General features: G+C 38.6%; 1 protein-coding gene across 2 annotated transcripts in view; it reads right to left on the bottom strand.

The window, feature by feature from the left end:
* ELAVL1 (ELAV like RNA binding protein 1) overlaps positions 1 to 15,930 on the bottom strand; it is an 80,142-nt gene that overhangs the window by 6,175 nt on the left and 58,037 nt on the right. Inside the window, exons 4-6 of one of the 2 annotated variants that reach the window (XM_036760742.1) lie at positions 12,839 to 12,992; positions 2,030 to 2,255; positions 1,234 to 1,299 (exon numbers count right to left, since the gene is read on the bottom strand). In XM_036760742.1, coding sequence (XP_036616637.1) covers positions 1,234 to 1,299; positions 2,030 to 2,255; positions 12,839 to 12,992 — 446 coding nt within the window. The remainder of the gene's footprint in view (positions 1 to 1,233; positions 1,300 to 2,029; positions 2,256 to 12,838; positions 12,993 to 15,930) is intronic. The other variant, XM_036760740.1, reaches the window with a different exon arrangement.

Genomic DNA, 15,930 nt, shown 5'->3' with positions numbered 1-15,930 from the left:
AAGTACCAGACACACAAACTTTTGCTAAGGTGCTTTTTTTTTAAACTAAAAACTGGATCCTACATTTCAGAAAAACCTCTGCTTTCTAGAATATTCCTACAAGCCCCTGCTTCTCCACTCAATATGGGGATAACTCATAATATGAATAAAATAAAATGGATCCAAAATTGTATATGACTTTTGCTACACTGAAAAAATACCTCTGAACTGCTATTTCAGTTGTATCTTATTTACATTTTTGTGATTTGAAATTCTGGTCAATGGATTTCTATTTTGCCAATCACAGCTGATTTATTTTACCTCAACTGTCATAAGGAAATGACCTATTTCCTATTTTTTCCTATGTTTAATATGAAGATTCAGATACATTTCTTACTCATGAAGGCTTTTTCCTGAAGCAATCACCACATTCAATACTGAACCCTTTTGTGGGCCCTCTTCCTTTTTTGTTTTCAGATGTTCTTTGGTAACTAACTCTTTCCTCTTTAATCCTTATTCTTCCCTTTCTCCTTTCCATTCTCACATTTTAGGATTTTTTGCAATTCTCTCTTTATTAGCATTTTGCTTTACTAGCTTTTTGCCTCTCTCTGCAATTTTAGTTCCAACTTTAGTTTCCTTCTTTTCTTTCTCTCTAATTCTTTGGATAAAAGTCCCCATTCTTCTCATCCATTCTTTCCTTGTTCTCTAGCTCCATTACCTGATTGTTTATTAGACTTGGCAGTCACTCTATACTTACCACCAATCAAGAGAGGTAACATGACTTAGTGGAAAGTGTACTGCTGCCCTTGAAGCCAGAAGTACTGGGTTTAAATTCTACTTCTGACATTGCTTAGCTATGAGACTATAGACAATACCTACTCATTTATAAAACGGGGATAATAATACATCTAACTCTACGCTTCCTACATAAGGTGGATGTGAGGAAAATACTTTGCAAATCTGAAAAGTGCCAGAGAGTGGGAGCTGTGAGAGCTGCATTATGATTTTCAGAGTATCCAGTTTACTTCTCAATAAGAAAAGGAAAAAAAAAAGACCCTCCAATAATCTGCTTTCAAATTAGCAAAGCCATGTAAAAGAGGTCAGATAACTCATTTGCAGCACAGGGTATTAGGAGGTATGGAGTATTAAACTTTCATCAGGCCTTGGAAAACAAATTTCACCTGTGGGATTGAACAAGTCCTTCTGACCTGATTTCTCAAACACAAAGATGAGGATATCTGATGAGAAACGTACTTCTGGTATTTACAGTCATGAAGAAAAATCCTCAGCCCGCTAGGGAGATCAGTCAACATGCCATTTCTGTTTAACAGAAAAAGAGGCTCAGAAAGTTGTGACCTGCCTCAGGGTGGGCAGCAAGGCAGCAGCAGCAAAGCCAACTTTGAAATTCCAGTTCTGCATCTACTCTGTTGTAGTCTACCAGACAGGGACAGCCTCCTGACATGGGGGACCACTATTATTGGGGTATTTTCAAGCTGGGAAAAACCAAGGTCCCTGCATCTATTATCACTTACATTTGGAAAAAGAGCTTTAGAATAGAGCATATAAAAAAAAAAAAGATAGGCTTGCCCTAGAGCTGTTGGTCAAATATCTAGAAGTTTGTTTGAAATTTTTGTAAAACAGAATCCCATCCAACTGTGCCTGCTGATTTCACTATGGATGGGCTGCTTCAGCTTATTCTTCAAGTCTCATTTAACTGGAGACTGAGTTCAAGCACTTTACAATTCACTCTATGTAACAGGAATCATGTTCATTTTCCACCCCCTCCCCCTTGATTTCAGCTCAAGAAGACACCGCTATGGAAATCAGCGTTTTCATAAAGATACATTTTTGGTTTTGGGGGAGGGAAGGGTTCCAATACAACATATTAATTTTGAACAATTTTAGTTTAGAAATAATTCTCATATAACTGATGCACACACCAGGACAAAGCTATTTACAGCTTTAAAAATGCAGCTCTGGTCCTAAATGGAAATGGATTGGGGTAAGAGTGACAGCAGAGACCTGAAGTGAATTAGTCCTCCTGACCCACCTGAATCTTTGTGCCTGATGATGAACTGGCCCTCCAAATCGTCTAGCTGGTGAGTGATACAGCTGAGAGAGCAGCGCCACATTTTTATTCTGGTTAGGGTTGGCTGCAAACTTGACTGTTATGGGTTCGGAAGAACCTGGGGGTTTATGGCCATTGAAACTCGTAATTGCCTCTTCTGCTTCTGATCTTTTGTCAAACCGGATAAATGCAACCCCTCTGGACAAACCTTTTTAACAAATCAATAAAAATGCAGTTAGGGAAAAATGCATGCACTTTTGAAATTGAAAAACAAAAGTCAAACTCTTCCACAGCCTAACTCAATTTATATTGATAATTCTGTAGATAGGATACATTAACAATAGACCTAAATATGAAAACAAATTAACTCACTTTTCTCAAGTAACTCACCAAATGACTATTCACTTTAATAACAGAAAACTGAATGTTGTCATTCAGCCTAAATGACTATACTAAGGTCTAGGAAGTACTGTGCCAAATCACATTTTTAGGAACAATAAATAATTGACAAAATGTCTCATTCAATTCAAAAGCAATATGAAAAAGGATATGCTAAGATAAACCTTCTTATTGCTGCCAAGACAAAGCCCACAAGCTGCTATTATGCCTAAGGACTATCTTATAGCAATTTTAAATTAAAATATTTAATACATATTGGTGTATACTCATAAAAAATCAACACATGCTTAATCAATACCCAATGACAGCAGCTGGGAATTAAAAGAAATGTGTTTATACCTGTAGGTATGCTTTGTAGATGGTATAAATTAAGTCAAGGTATCTCCCTCTCCCCACCCAAAACAAAAAACCAAATTATATAAGCAAGAACAATACAGCATTCTGGACGCAAACCCCTTGCTTCTTGTTACCTGAAAAGGGACCTAGAGAGAAGAAGGGCTTGATAAATACTACCTGGACCTCACACTACTACTATTTTTGTCTCCCCAGTTTAGGGTCCTCAGCAACTAAAACAGGTTACCACTACCTTTAGTTAAGCTTTAATGTGGAGCCACTTCCAAATCACAACTTCATTCTCTGCTTTTGAATATACACTTCCACTAACCATCACTCTAATACTTTCCATTCACTGTCAGAAACGGAGAACATTGTCCCTTGAGAACTAAACATGGAATCTGTTCTCTCTTTGGCTTTTCCTCCTATGTCATCTCCACTAAGATCAAGTCCAGATGAATTCTGCAGAGAAGCTCCCTCTCTCTGGATGAAAAACAGTAGTGCTGGAGACACAAGGCCCACTTGCTCAGCAGAAGTACCAAGTTCATCCCTGCTACAGCAAGGCCAGAGAAAGGTTTCTGCTAATACAAACACACAGCTGAGATGTTTCAAAGCTACAGTTATTGAACCAAGTCCATGCTCTTCTGGAAGCCAAACTCTATCACTCCTAGTGAGGAATACTAGCAGAGCAAGTGAAATTGACATCATTCAATACAGTTACACCTCATTTATCAGGCATCCCTGGGAAACCAGAAATTCTATATTTGTGAATTTTCCAGATAACTAAACTTCAATCACTTAAGTTCAAAACTTTTTCATATTCAAGTCTTGAATCTGTCACATAATTCTGTCTCTTTTTAACAATAGACAACCATTACATTGATGATTGGAGCAGGAGGCGTATATCTCTGCTCTCAGTAGCTATTGTTTAGGATGCTGAGATAGAACCACAGCTGTTGCCAGGTGTCTGTAGAGCTACAAGAAGATGGGTTACAATAGAAATGCCCTCAAGGCCTACTGAGGACTAATATGGCTGTTTGTCCTCCCCACCCCCACTCCCCAGCAAATGGTCCCAGATTGCTGTACCTGAGTTCTCATCCCTCTGTTTTAAAGCATTTTAGGCTGTCAATTCTACCTTTCATGCTGCTTTCATTGTGTGAATGGCAGCACTCTATTTCCCTCCCCGCCTCCCCCTACCACACACACACACAAACATACCCATTTTTCACCTGCCATGGGCCAGGAAATTAGATCACCAATATCATTAGAATTGCCATTGTAGGGGTAACCACTAAAATCCATGCCGTCTGTTTGGTCAGTTATTCAATCTATGTTTATTGTGCCTTAGTTTATGCAAATCCATGAACACATCAAAGAATGTTACTTTGCCTTAGATTTCTCCAGGCTGGTAGTATTCCTAGACCACAACTCCCTGTCTCTAATCTGTCCCTAAAACTAGGCCAATCCACCCTACACTCAAGAATCATCACAAATACTTTCATACTCTTCCAAAGATCACCCACCAACCCTGTTCCTACTATTAAACAGTTTCTGAAACCTGGCCCTCCCTACAGTCTTCCAATATTGATCAGAAAAGAGTTCTTAGCTTCCCCTTGCCTCACACAGGCAGGACATGGAATTCAAGGAGTTAGTGTCCCTGACTTCTACTCTCATGAGTTTATGGTCCACTCCTAAATGACCTTTAAATCACTTATAATCCATTCACAGTTTAAGATTTCTATTCCACCATCTACACATCCTATACTTGGGTGTCAAAGACTCTATGTTCTTAAAGAGTAAGAACTAGATCTAGATAATACTTGACAGCACAATGCCAAGCTTGGCACTATGAAAACAGGTACTTAGGGCTGTCTGATGATGATGGTGATGAAAGGACAGAGAAGAGTATTCTAAGTGAGGAAAATAACAAATATAAAGACAATAATTTGGGTATGTAAGAGAGCCCAGACGAAACTGAGTAAAGAATCTAGGCAAAGGAATAATGTATTTAGTGAGCACTAGAGACAAGGTAAAAGAAAGTGAATAGGCTTAAAACTGTTGGGAAAATTGGAAAATGGTAGGGCAGAAACTGGGCATAGACCAATACCTTACACTATATACCAAAATAAAGTCAAAATGGGTTCATGATTTAGGAGTAAAGGCTGATACTATAAGTAATTTGGGAGAGCAAGGAATAGTTTACTTATCAGATTTATGGAAAAGAAAAGAATTCATGACCCAACAAGAGTTAGAGAGCATTACAAAATGCAAAATGGATAATTTTGATTATGTTAAATTGAAAGGTTTTTGTACAAAAAAAGCCAATGCAACAAAAATTAGGAGGGAAGCAGAAAATTGGGAGAAAATCTTTACAACTAGTATCTCTGATAAAAGCCTCATTTCTAAAATATACAGGGAACTGAGCCAAATATATAGGAATACAAGCCATTCCCCAATTGAGAAATGGTCAAAGGATATAAACAGGCAGTTTTCAGAGGAAGAAATTAAAGATATCTATAGGCATATGAAAAAATGCTCTAAATCACTACTGATTAGAGAAATGCAAATCAAAACAACTCTTAGATACCACATCTCTCCTGTCAGATTGGCTAAAATAACAAAACAAGAAAATGATAAATGCCGGAAAGGATGTGGGAAAATTGGAACATTGTTACATTGCTGGTGGAGTTGTGAGATGATCCAGCCATTTTGGAGAGTAATTTGGAACTACGCCCAAAGGGCCACAGGAATGTTCATACCCTTTGACCCAGCAATACCGCTTCTAGGGTTGTATCCCAAAGAAATCACACAAGCGGGAAAAGGACCCATATGCACAAAAATATTTATAGCAGCTCTTTTTGTGGTAGCCAAGAATTGGAAATCAAACGGGGAATCAATTGGGGAATGTCTGAACAAGCTGTGGTATATGAAGCTAATGGAATACTATTGTGCCATAAGAAATAGGGATCATATGGACTTCATAACAACCTGGAAAAACCTACACGACATAATGCTGAGTGAGCAGAGCAGAGCCAGGAGAACATTGTACACAACCACAGATACATGGATTCCGTGAGGACCAACTCTGACAAACTTCGCTCTTCTCAGCAACACAAGGTGCAAGGACAACTCCAAAGGACTCACGATGGAGAATGCTATCTACATCCAGAGAAAGAACTATGAAGTTTGAATGCAGATTGAGGCACACTTCATGCTCACATTTTTTTCTTCTCTTCTGTTTTTGTTTTTGGGTTGTTTTTATTTTGGTTCTGTTTCTTCTTTCTCATGATTCATTACATTGGTCATAACTCTTCTCCACAACTTGACTAGTGTATAAATTAATTCAATGCGAAGTTATACGTGGTAGTTATATGAGATTTCATGCTGTCTTGGGGAGGGAGGGGAGAAAATCTGGAACTCAAAATTATGTAGAACTGTGTGTTGTAAACTAAAAATAAAAATTAAAAAAAAAAGAAAGTGAATAGGATTATTAAAACATAAGACTAGAGAGAGGAATTTGAATTTGATAGGGAAGTCCTGCAGGCATACTCTTGAACTGGGAATTTGGATGATTCTTAAGTGTAAGGTGGATTGGGGCATCTGAAAGAGAGATTACAGACAGACAAGAGGTTGTGTTCTATAGTCTATCATCAGCCTAGAGAGATCTGGAGGTAAGAGTAGCATCCTTTGATAAGAAATCAAGGGTATTTTCCTTTTAAAGTATGCTTTAAAGTATGCTTTTAAAGTATGCCTTAAACATAAATATGCTGAAGACCAAATGGAGCAACCAAGCAATTAACTGTTAATTTAAATGAAATTAACTCATAATTCCTAACTGTGTGCCCCTTGAGCATCTTCTCTCTACTTCAGTAAGCTTTCCCATCCCTTTGAAACTGAAAAGGCAGCAAAGAATAATAAGTTTTTTCCAGGGAATAACGTTGGGTCCAATTTGGCTGACATCAAATAGTTCTTAATTGGACACTATTTAATTATACTTATAATTTTATTTTAAACAATCATATCTGCCAAAAAAGAAACCGCTTTCTTAGACTGGGGAATGGACAGGAATGAAAGACTCAGTTTCACCACAAGCATACTAGCCTAGTTATTAACTGTATACATGAAAAGAGTCTACAAACCATGGGGGAATATTTAATAAGTCTTCATCCTAACTCCTACTGCTGGCCATCCCCTAAAAAGGATTCTAAAAGAGGAACATGAGTTAAGCAAAACAAATCCCTTCGCTGATCGCACACAAAAACATCCGTCTCATGTGGCACCTTAAATCTACTGTTTCTCTGTCAGGAGGGTAGGGTGTGTTTCATCAGTGGTTCTTTGGAATCATGGATAGTCACTTTATTGACCATAATTCTTATAGCTTTCGGAGCTGTCTTTATAGTATTGCTGCTACTATACAACTTGTTCCCCTAGTTTTGCTCATTTCATTCTTCATCAGTTTATAAAGACCTCAAAACTGTTGGTTTTTATAGATGGTAGAGTAAAAATTGTCCTTCTGGTTCTTATTTCACTCTATATTAGTTCATACAAGTCTATAATTTGAAACAACCTATTTTCTCATTTCTTACTATTAATAGTATTCCATCATATTCACATATCACAGTGCTGCTACAAATATTTTTATACATATAGGCCCTTTACTTTTGATTTCTTTGATCTCTATTGAGTATAGGTCTGTCAGTGGTATAGCTGGGTCAAAAAGCATATACGGTTTACCAACTTTTTGAATATAATTCCAAACTGTTTTCCAGAATGGTTAAACTCCATCAGAGGTCCACTAATGGAAGATCAAGGGACCTGTTTTCCCACAGCAGCCCCTCCCCATATCATTTTCCTTTTTTTGTCATCTTTGCCAATCTGACAGGTAAAAAGTGGAATCTCAAAGTGCTTTAATTTGCATTTCTCTAATTACTAAGTGATTTGGAGCATTTTTTCATATAGCTATTGATAGCCTGAGTTTGTTCCCAAAACTGCCTATTTGTATCTTTAGAGTAGAGCAATTATCAACTGGGGAATGGCTCTTATTCTTATAAATTTGAATCAGATTCCTTATATATATCTTGGAAATAAGACCCTTGGCAGAAAAACTTGCTGCATATTTGTAAGTTGTTTTTTCTTTTCTCTTTTTTTCAATGGGATGGAGATAAGGGAGAGAAAACAGGTTTCTTTATTTTTTTAAAAAAAACACAGACGTGTGTTGGAGGATGCTACAGATATGGAATGTTCTACAAATGTGGCATCTTTTATGCACTTTCAGATGAGGTCACTGCTTTATCAAGATCACTTAGTAACAAGAGATCTCTGACGGAGTAGAAATAATCTGAAAATGTGCATAATATAAAAACAAAATATATCAATAAAACTTTATTAAAAAAAGGAACATGGGATCAAATTTTAAGTGATCCCATGGAAGATTTTTCATATAGCCAATCAAAGAAAATGCTCTCTCACCATGGTACAAATTAGACTTCTTTTGAAACTAAGTCCCAATACATGAAATGGTTACTTTCCCCAGAAAATATTTCCCAACTTCCCTAGTCAGAAAATTCACTTCTCCACAGAATATCAAAAGTACAAAAGAGGACAGCCATGGGATACTTACCTTTGCTGAAAATTTTTCTCATTAGATTTGTGATTATTTAAGCAGAAGTAAAAACTATTCAAATATTCAAAATCATCTCACAAACCAACATCAATTGCATGAGAACTCTTCTAATTTAAAAAACTCTGTAACAACTACAAAGTTAAAGCCAATATCACTAGTGTTTCCCAGAAAAAATATTAGGGAATAAGCTCATTCTCTAGGAAAAATATTAGGGAACAAGTCTTTCAATACAAAAGGATTGTTACAAATACATATATAACTTTTCATCTATTTGTATTGTTTGAAATAACATTACAAATGATGATTGTATTAGGTTTTCTTGAAAATTTGGAAGAGATTTAACTGAAAATGAAAAAAATTTCTAGAAAGATAAATTTTATGTTATTTCTTTCCTTAACTAGAGATAAATCTACCCATAAGAGAGCATTATTTTAGAATTAAAAGTACCAAACAGCATGAACTTGAAAATTACATGTTATAAACATCACTGTTAAACAAAGGATTCTATTGTAAAAATCCCCAGTTCTGGCTTTTAGGAGTTTGCAAGATAATTTTCCAAAATATACATCTTTTAATACTAAGAAGCATTTCATACAAAAGTACGAAAAGACAAAACTTTAGTTTTCAACTATAATATCTTTAAACATTTTCCTCCATCACCCTTCATCCTCACTTAACTTACAGTGCAGAATCAACCTTCCCTCCATATAAGAGGCCCTGCAGGGCGTTACCTGCAACAAGGCCCTACCAACAAGAAGCAGGTACCTGGGGACAACCAGCCAAGCCCAATCTCCCCTCCAACCATAATCTTCTTCAGTAATACAAGAGGTAAAGCAGGTTTAGAAATAACTTATTCTACTTTGCCCTCTACCTCTTAAATTTTTATGCACGTGGCTGTTTCCTTTAAAAAAGAAATAAAGTGGGAAAAAAATGGGAGAGAAGGAAGAAGAAACAGAACAGAGAATGGTAGGCATTAATGATGCCTACTAGTACCATGGCATGGCTACTATTCATCAGAACTTCCTTCTTACTTTCCCCCTTTTCCTTCTATTATTCCAATTGAACTTTTTCCTTTCCTACTGTCTCTTTGATCCATCTTACAGTGTCTCTTTTAAAAAATGTTAGCTCCTAACCCCAAACAGAAACGAAAAATGTTTTATGTGCTACCTTGCTAGTCTTCACTGCCTTTACTCACCTGAAGTAACCAGAGGGGTTAAAAAAAGGCTTTTGACCTTATCATTCTACCAAAACTACCCTCTTGAAAGTTACCAGTGATCTCTTAGTTGTCATATCCAATGGCCTTTTCTTAATCCTCATTCTTCTCAAACTCTCTGCATAGTCTTTTGACACTGTGAATCATTCTCTCCTCCTTGATATTTTCTTGTCCCTAGGTTTTTGAGGCACCACTCTCTCCTAGTTCTCCTACCTATCTGACCACTCCTCTGTCTTCTTTGCTGGATCTTCCTCTAGTTCGTTCTCTTTAACCATAGGTGTCCCTCAGGGTTCTGTCCTAGGCCACCTTCTGTTTTCTTCCTATCTGACTTCCCTTGGCAATCTCATGAGCTCCCGTGGATTTAATTACCTATGCTGATGATTCTCAAATGGACCACTTGTGCCCAATCTCTCTGTTAACATCCAATCTCAAATCACCATCTGCCTTTCAGACATGTTGAGCTGGATATCCAGCAGACATCTTAAACTTAATATGTCCAAAACTCATTATCTTTCTCCCTAAAATTCCCCTTCCCCTGCCACCTTCCTTAGTACTAGTGAGGGCAACACCATCCTCCTAGTCCCCCAGGCTCACAACCTAGGATGGACCCCTCACTACATCTCCCCCTTCCTCCTCCCATATCCAATCTTTTGCCAACTCCTGCCAATTTCACCTCTGCAACATCTCTTGAGTATTCCCCCTTTTTTCCTCTGACCCTGACACCATCTTGGTGCAGGTCTTCATCATCTTATGCCTGGACTACTGCAAACCCTAACCTCTAGTCAATGAATTCCATTGGCTTCCTATTGCTTCCAGGATCAAACACAAAACACTCTGTTTGGCATTCAAAGCCCTTCTAGTCCTTTCCCTACCTTTCCAGTCTTCTTACACCTTACTCCCCAAACCACACTCTTTGATCCAGTGACACTGGCCTCCTGGCTGTTCTAAGAACAAGACCCTCTATCTCTCAACTCTGGTTATTTTCTCTGGCTGTCCCCCATGCCTGCAAACACTATCCCTCCTCCACCCTGCCTACTGACTTGCCTGGCTTCCTTTAAGTCCCAACTAAAATCCTACCTTCTACAGGAAGCCTTCCCCAATCCCTCTAAATTCTAGTGCCTTTCCTCTGTTAATTCTTTCCTACATATACTGAATATAGCTTGGTTTGTATATATTTATTTGCATGTTGTCTCCCCAATTAGAGAGTAAACTCCTTAAGAGCAGGGACTGTCTTTTGCCTCTTTTTGCATTCCCAATGCTTACTTAGCACAGTGCCTAGCACACAGCACATAGGTGCTTAATAAATGTTCATTGATTGATTGTATGACAAGTTAACAATGACTAAGGGAAGAATTTTGAGGTTCTTATAAGAAGATTAAAGTGCCAATGTAATTCTCTAGTCAAGGCTTGGTAGTCCAGGAGAAAATTCTTGATGGTACATTCCTAAAAAGGTGTCCAGATCAGTTTTGGGTAGATGTCAAATGTGTACTCTCAGATTTCCACTTTGTTCAGGGAAGTAACATGACAACAAAGCCTGACCATCTGGCTACTCAAATGTATTTCCATACCATTTCATAGGTTTTAGTAAACATCTAAAATCTTTACTTCAAAACAAGAGCTTAGCAAGGGCTGTTTCTTAACTCTGCTACCCTCTGTGGTCTGATTATTCCACAAGTTTGTTGCTGTCTGCCTTAAAGATTCAACCACTTGACAACTCTCAGGATAGACTAGAAAAAAATAGTTTTCACTATTTTTATAGTATATATGGGGTTTAGTCAAAAGAAAGGTAAAAAGTATGCTTACTGATAAAGGTATACAAAAATCTTCTCGAGTCAATTCCAATCATTCCCACTGGAATCATCTGCCAAAAATCTCACTTCCACATTTGCCAGTATTATCTGCTCCCACTGAATTCAGATTCTTTTAGCTATCACAGAGGCACACTATAACAAGCAGTGTGAATCACAAATCCTTCCTTTATTGATTGATGATTTGAAAGCAAGGCTCAATGATTAGGCAGGAGATTTGCTGATGGAATTATCTAGCTTTGATCTTTGATTTTCAAAACTTGAATTTTGGAAAATTTAAAATTTCAGATTAAAACACTTTGGTGGGGGCAGCTGGGTGGCACAGTGAGTGAAGCATCAGTCCTGGAGTCAAGAGGACCTGAGTTCAAATCCGGCCTCAGACATTTGACACACTTACTAGCTGTGTGACCTTGTGCAACTCACTTAACCCCGAATGCCCTGCCTTCCCCCCTCCAAAAAAAAAAAAACACTTTGCTGGAGACAGGCACTCAGTAGGAAAGTCCTAGAAGGGCATGGAAAGGCACTTTTACAAAAAGAGGCAGCAATGGAGCTTCTCAATTACGATAGCAATAATTATACATGACAAGAAAAGAGATTCTAAACCTGCTCCTTTTAACTGTAGGCTATTTGCTTTCTCCAAAATCAAAGTTATACACACCTCTCCTCACCTCCACATACACTCTTCAATCCAATGACACTGGCCTCCTCCTTGGCTGTTCTCCAAAGAAGACCATCCATCTCTTGACTCTAGGCATTTTCACTAGCTGTCCCCCATTACCTGGAATGTTCTACCTCCTCATCAAAGTCCCAGCTGAAATCCCACTTTCAACAGGAAACCTTTCCCAATCCCCCTTAAGGCTAGTGCCTTCCTTCTGTTGATTATTTCCTATTTATTCTGTCTATACCTTGTTTGTACACCGGTGGTTGTTTGCCTGGAGTCTCCTCCATTAGATTGTGAGTTCCTAAAGGCCAAGGATTGTCTTTTGCTTTTCTTTGTATCCCCAACACTTTGCTGATTGACTAAACACATTAGAATAACAGAGACCTAATCAAATAGGTCATTCTCTTTCTAAGCAGTTCCAGGACAGACATCGGATGGCCTAGCCCCACTTTTCTATATGGATTTGATAGGGGAAATTCATGATGTTTCTTCTCACTTCAACATCAAATGGCACTATAAAGCTGAGGCTCCCATTCTTTTCACTTCCTTCTCCAGCCTCATGTGTTTAAGAAATCTTAAACCTAGGCACCATCACCCAATTATTTAACTGCCCACCCTACAGAAGAATTAGACATTCAAATCATACTGAAATTATCTATAGCTCCCTGAAAAACCTGCTAGCTTCCAGGAAAAACATCAGCCAACAAAATCCTTAGCAAGCACGAATTTAGGTATCTTGTGTTGCCTGGCATACCTGTTGTCTGATCCACAAGTACACGGGAGTTGATGATACGTCCAAATCGTGAAAACATGTCCTCCACATCTTTCTGTGTCATTGTCCTGGGGAGTCCACTAATATACAAATTGGCATCTTTGATAACTTCTGAGCTTGGCCGAGCATAGGATACCTTTAAAACAAAATTATTCTCTTTTATTATGGCAGATACGTTTATAAATCATTGATTTAATGAATACCTGGTAGTCAATTTTCCAGATTTAAATAAAACAGCAACCTTACACAAGGTATTTAATTAACAACTGATAAAATCTTCAGGTGTGAAATGATTTGGTTGAGAAACGACCTTGTTAACATGTATCTCCTTAAAAGTACAAAAATAAAGTGAACTCCTGTCACTAGCAGCTGACAATATCTCACAGTCAGATACATGAACATTTCATCCAGCTTCCTGAAGCATGGTACACATTCAAAGGTACTGCAGAATACCCAGATTTGCTGCTCAACATAAGATAGTGCATGGTGTACATGTAGCTATTTATCAGGTAAAACTGTAACCATTTAATATCCCAATCATTTGTGTAAAGCAAATGCCACCACATGCTTTTTAAAGGCTGAGGAAGTGCCTAACCATGGTTCTTGCTCTAAGGCACTGTTCCCCTTGGAAGGAAAGAGCAGAATATTTTTATCCAGCATTTCTATGTATATCCATGCTCAGGATGGGACTGGGTTGTGAAGACAGAGGAGGGCAAGGAATAAGTCCCTCAGAATGGACAACAGAGGCAAAACGAGTTTGACTTGCCACAATTAGGGGCATTCTAATCCTCCTCTCTTCACCTTCCTTTCATCCCCTGTCAGCTGCCTAAACTCTTTTCAGGCCAGCTAAACAATGGGGCTACTTGACTGCTCACACAGCTTGGATAGATGGGGAGATACCAACTATAACTCCAGATATCATGAAGGACCACCAGGCCATCTGTCCTAGCTCTATGCCTTCCAGATCCCTGGCACTGTCAGCTGATACACTAATACAACCCAGGGACACCTGGGCATTGTCATCTGCCTGCTGTTGTACCCTTAGAACTCTAGGGGCTTTCTATGCAACCTACAGCTAAAGTTTCTTTTATATGTTGTCTCCCACAATTAGAATGTGAGCTCCTTGAGGGCAGGGGTTGTCTTGCTTTTTAAAAATTTGTATTCCCAACACTTACTTAGTACAGTGTTTAATACATAGTAGGCACTTAAAAATCAATTAATTTCCTTCTTTTTTTCTTTCCTTCCACTAGTCAAAAGTAACTGCTTTCTACAACCCAAGGAGCTACGGGTACTACCCAGAACTTCTGCTAGGGGTGAAAGAGCCAGTAGCTAACTTTGCAGACAGCTTGCATGCACAAATAGCTAGGGATTAGGGAATGAGAAGACAGTTGATGAAAGGTGACCTCTTCCTCAACAAATGCTTTCCCAGGTACTTTCAAGAAAGGTCTACTATGGAGATACAAAGAGGCCAGGCACTCTTATTATAATAGCATTCATTGATACACATCACTGCTCATATGCAAAAGTTCCAACAGGGCAACTAGACTTCATCTCAAAAGTATAATTTCAAGCCCTACATTCTAGGTACAGTCAGTTCTTACTTAATATATAAAGCAGACTGTTCCACAGACTTCCTCTTCCCTCATGGAGCTTCATGTGGTCCCACCCCCTTAATTGCTCTGTGTCGAGGACCCTTGCCATGGATCTGCACCAGCACTGCTGTGCAGCCACCACCACACAACACACACTGCTACTGTGACCTGCCAAGAGCTGTTGTCTGAGCTGGAGTGGATAAAGCAATAACTCTCTATATGTTATATAAACTCATAAGAGACACTGAAGGTTATCAAGTAAAAGACAACCAGCCCTCCTTTAAGTATCTTACAACAACAAATGAGATAAGCCACAGAGACAGCAGCAATATAAATAATAGAGACAGAGTACAAAGTGAAGGGAAATGCTAATCTGTAAAATCTGTAATTGGAATTAAAAAGCAACTTACCAAGAAGTATGAAAATAAACGTTGATTAAGTGTTAAGGCATGACCAAAGGTAAAAGAAGGAAAGGATGCCTATAAAAGGGGAGTTTTAAAAGCACAGTGTGGTGGAAATACCATTAAACACGGAGTCAAAAGATCTGGGATCTAATCTTCCTCATATCTTCCCTTTCCTGGGCCTCAGTTTTTCCATAGTAACATAAGGGAGTTGGGCTAGAGGATTTCTAAAATAATGTGTTGCTTTGACATTAATAGGATTCTGAGTTGCAAAAAGGTTATGGACTTTAAAGAGGATAGCAGAAGTAAAGGCATAGAGAGGGGAACTAGCAAGTTCTGTACAGGGGCCAACATTCAGGGCTCTGGTAGGAAATAATGAGAGATAAGGCTACAGGCTATGACAGGACGAGTTAAGAATCCCAAAATCTCAGCTGGAAGGAGTTCATCTATTCTAACCTGTAGTCTTGATAGGAATCATAATCAACAAATTGGTCATTTAACCTCTATTCGAGTAAGCTCTGGTGAGGAGCAAATCATTACTCTCAAAAGCAGCCCAGGCTATTTTGGGAGAGCTCTAATGGTAAGATATTTTCCTTGGAATGGGAAAGCATTATTAAGTTCTCATTATATACCAGACCTCATGCTAAGCGCTGGAAATACAAATAGAAAAATCGTGATAGTTACTACTCACATTCTAATGGGGGACACAACTTATAAAGAAGGCTTCATGTTTATGTTCAATTCCTGGAAGATGGAAAGGCCAGGTTGTATTCTGGCAGGGAAAGTAAAAGGACAGATGGCAAGTCCCAGAGTGTTCTGGGGAGTAACTGAAGGACAGACAGCTGGTCTCCTACCAAGAGGCTAGTGGGTTAGTGTTAAGAGTTAAGTGAGTCTCTAGGACATTTCCAACAGAGATAGGGATCTAGGGCTCAGCGTTCAGATGGCAACGGACTTCCCGTGTTCAAAGAAAATGGGGCCAGTGGAGCAATGAAGACTGGTTAGAGAAGGGGAAAGTCCCTGGCTCCCGTTGGGTAATTGCTGATCGATCTGACTATCTTTCTGCTACCTGTTGGTGGGGAGG

The sequence above is a fragment of the Trichosurus vulpecula genome, chromosome 1 (assembly GCF_011100635.1).
Source record: "Trichosurus vulpecula isolate mTriVul1 chromosome 1, mTriVul1.pri, whole genome shotgun sequence".
In the NCBI taxonomy this organism is placed as follows: domain Eukaryota; kingdom Metazoa; phylum Chordata; class Mammalia; order Diprotodontia; family Phalangeridae; genus Trichosurus; species Trichosurus vulpecula.
The sequence above is the reverse complement of the archived record's forward strand: the minus strand, read 5'-3'. Positions and strand labels throughout refer to the sequence as shown.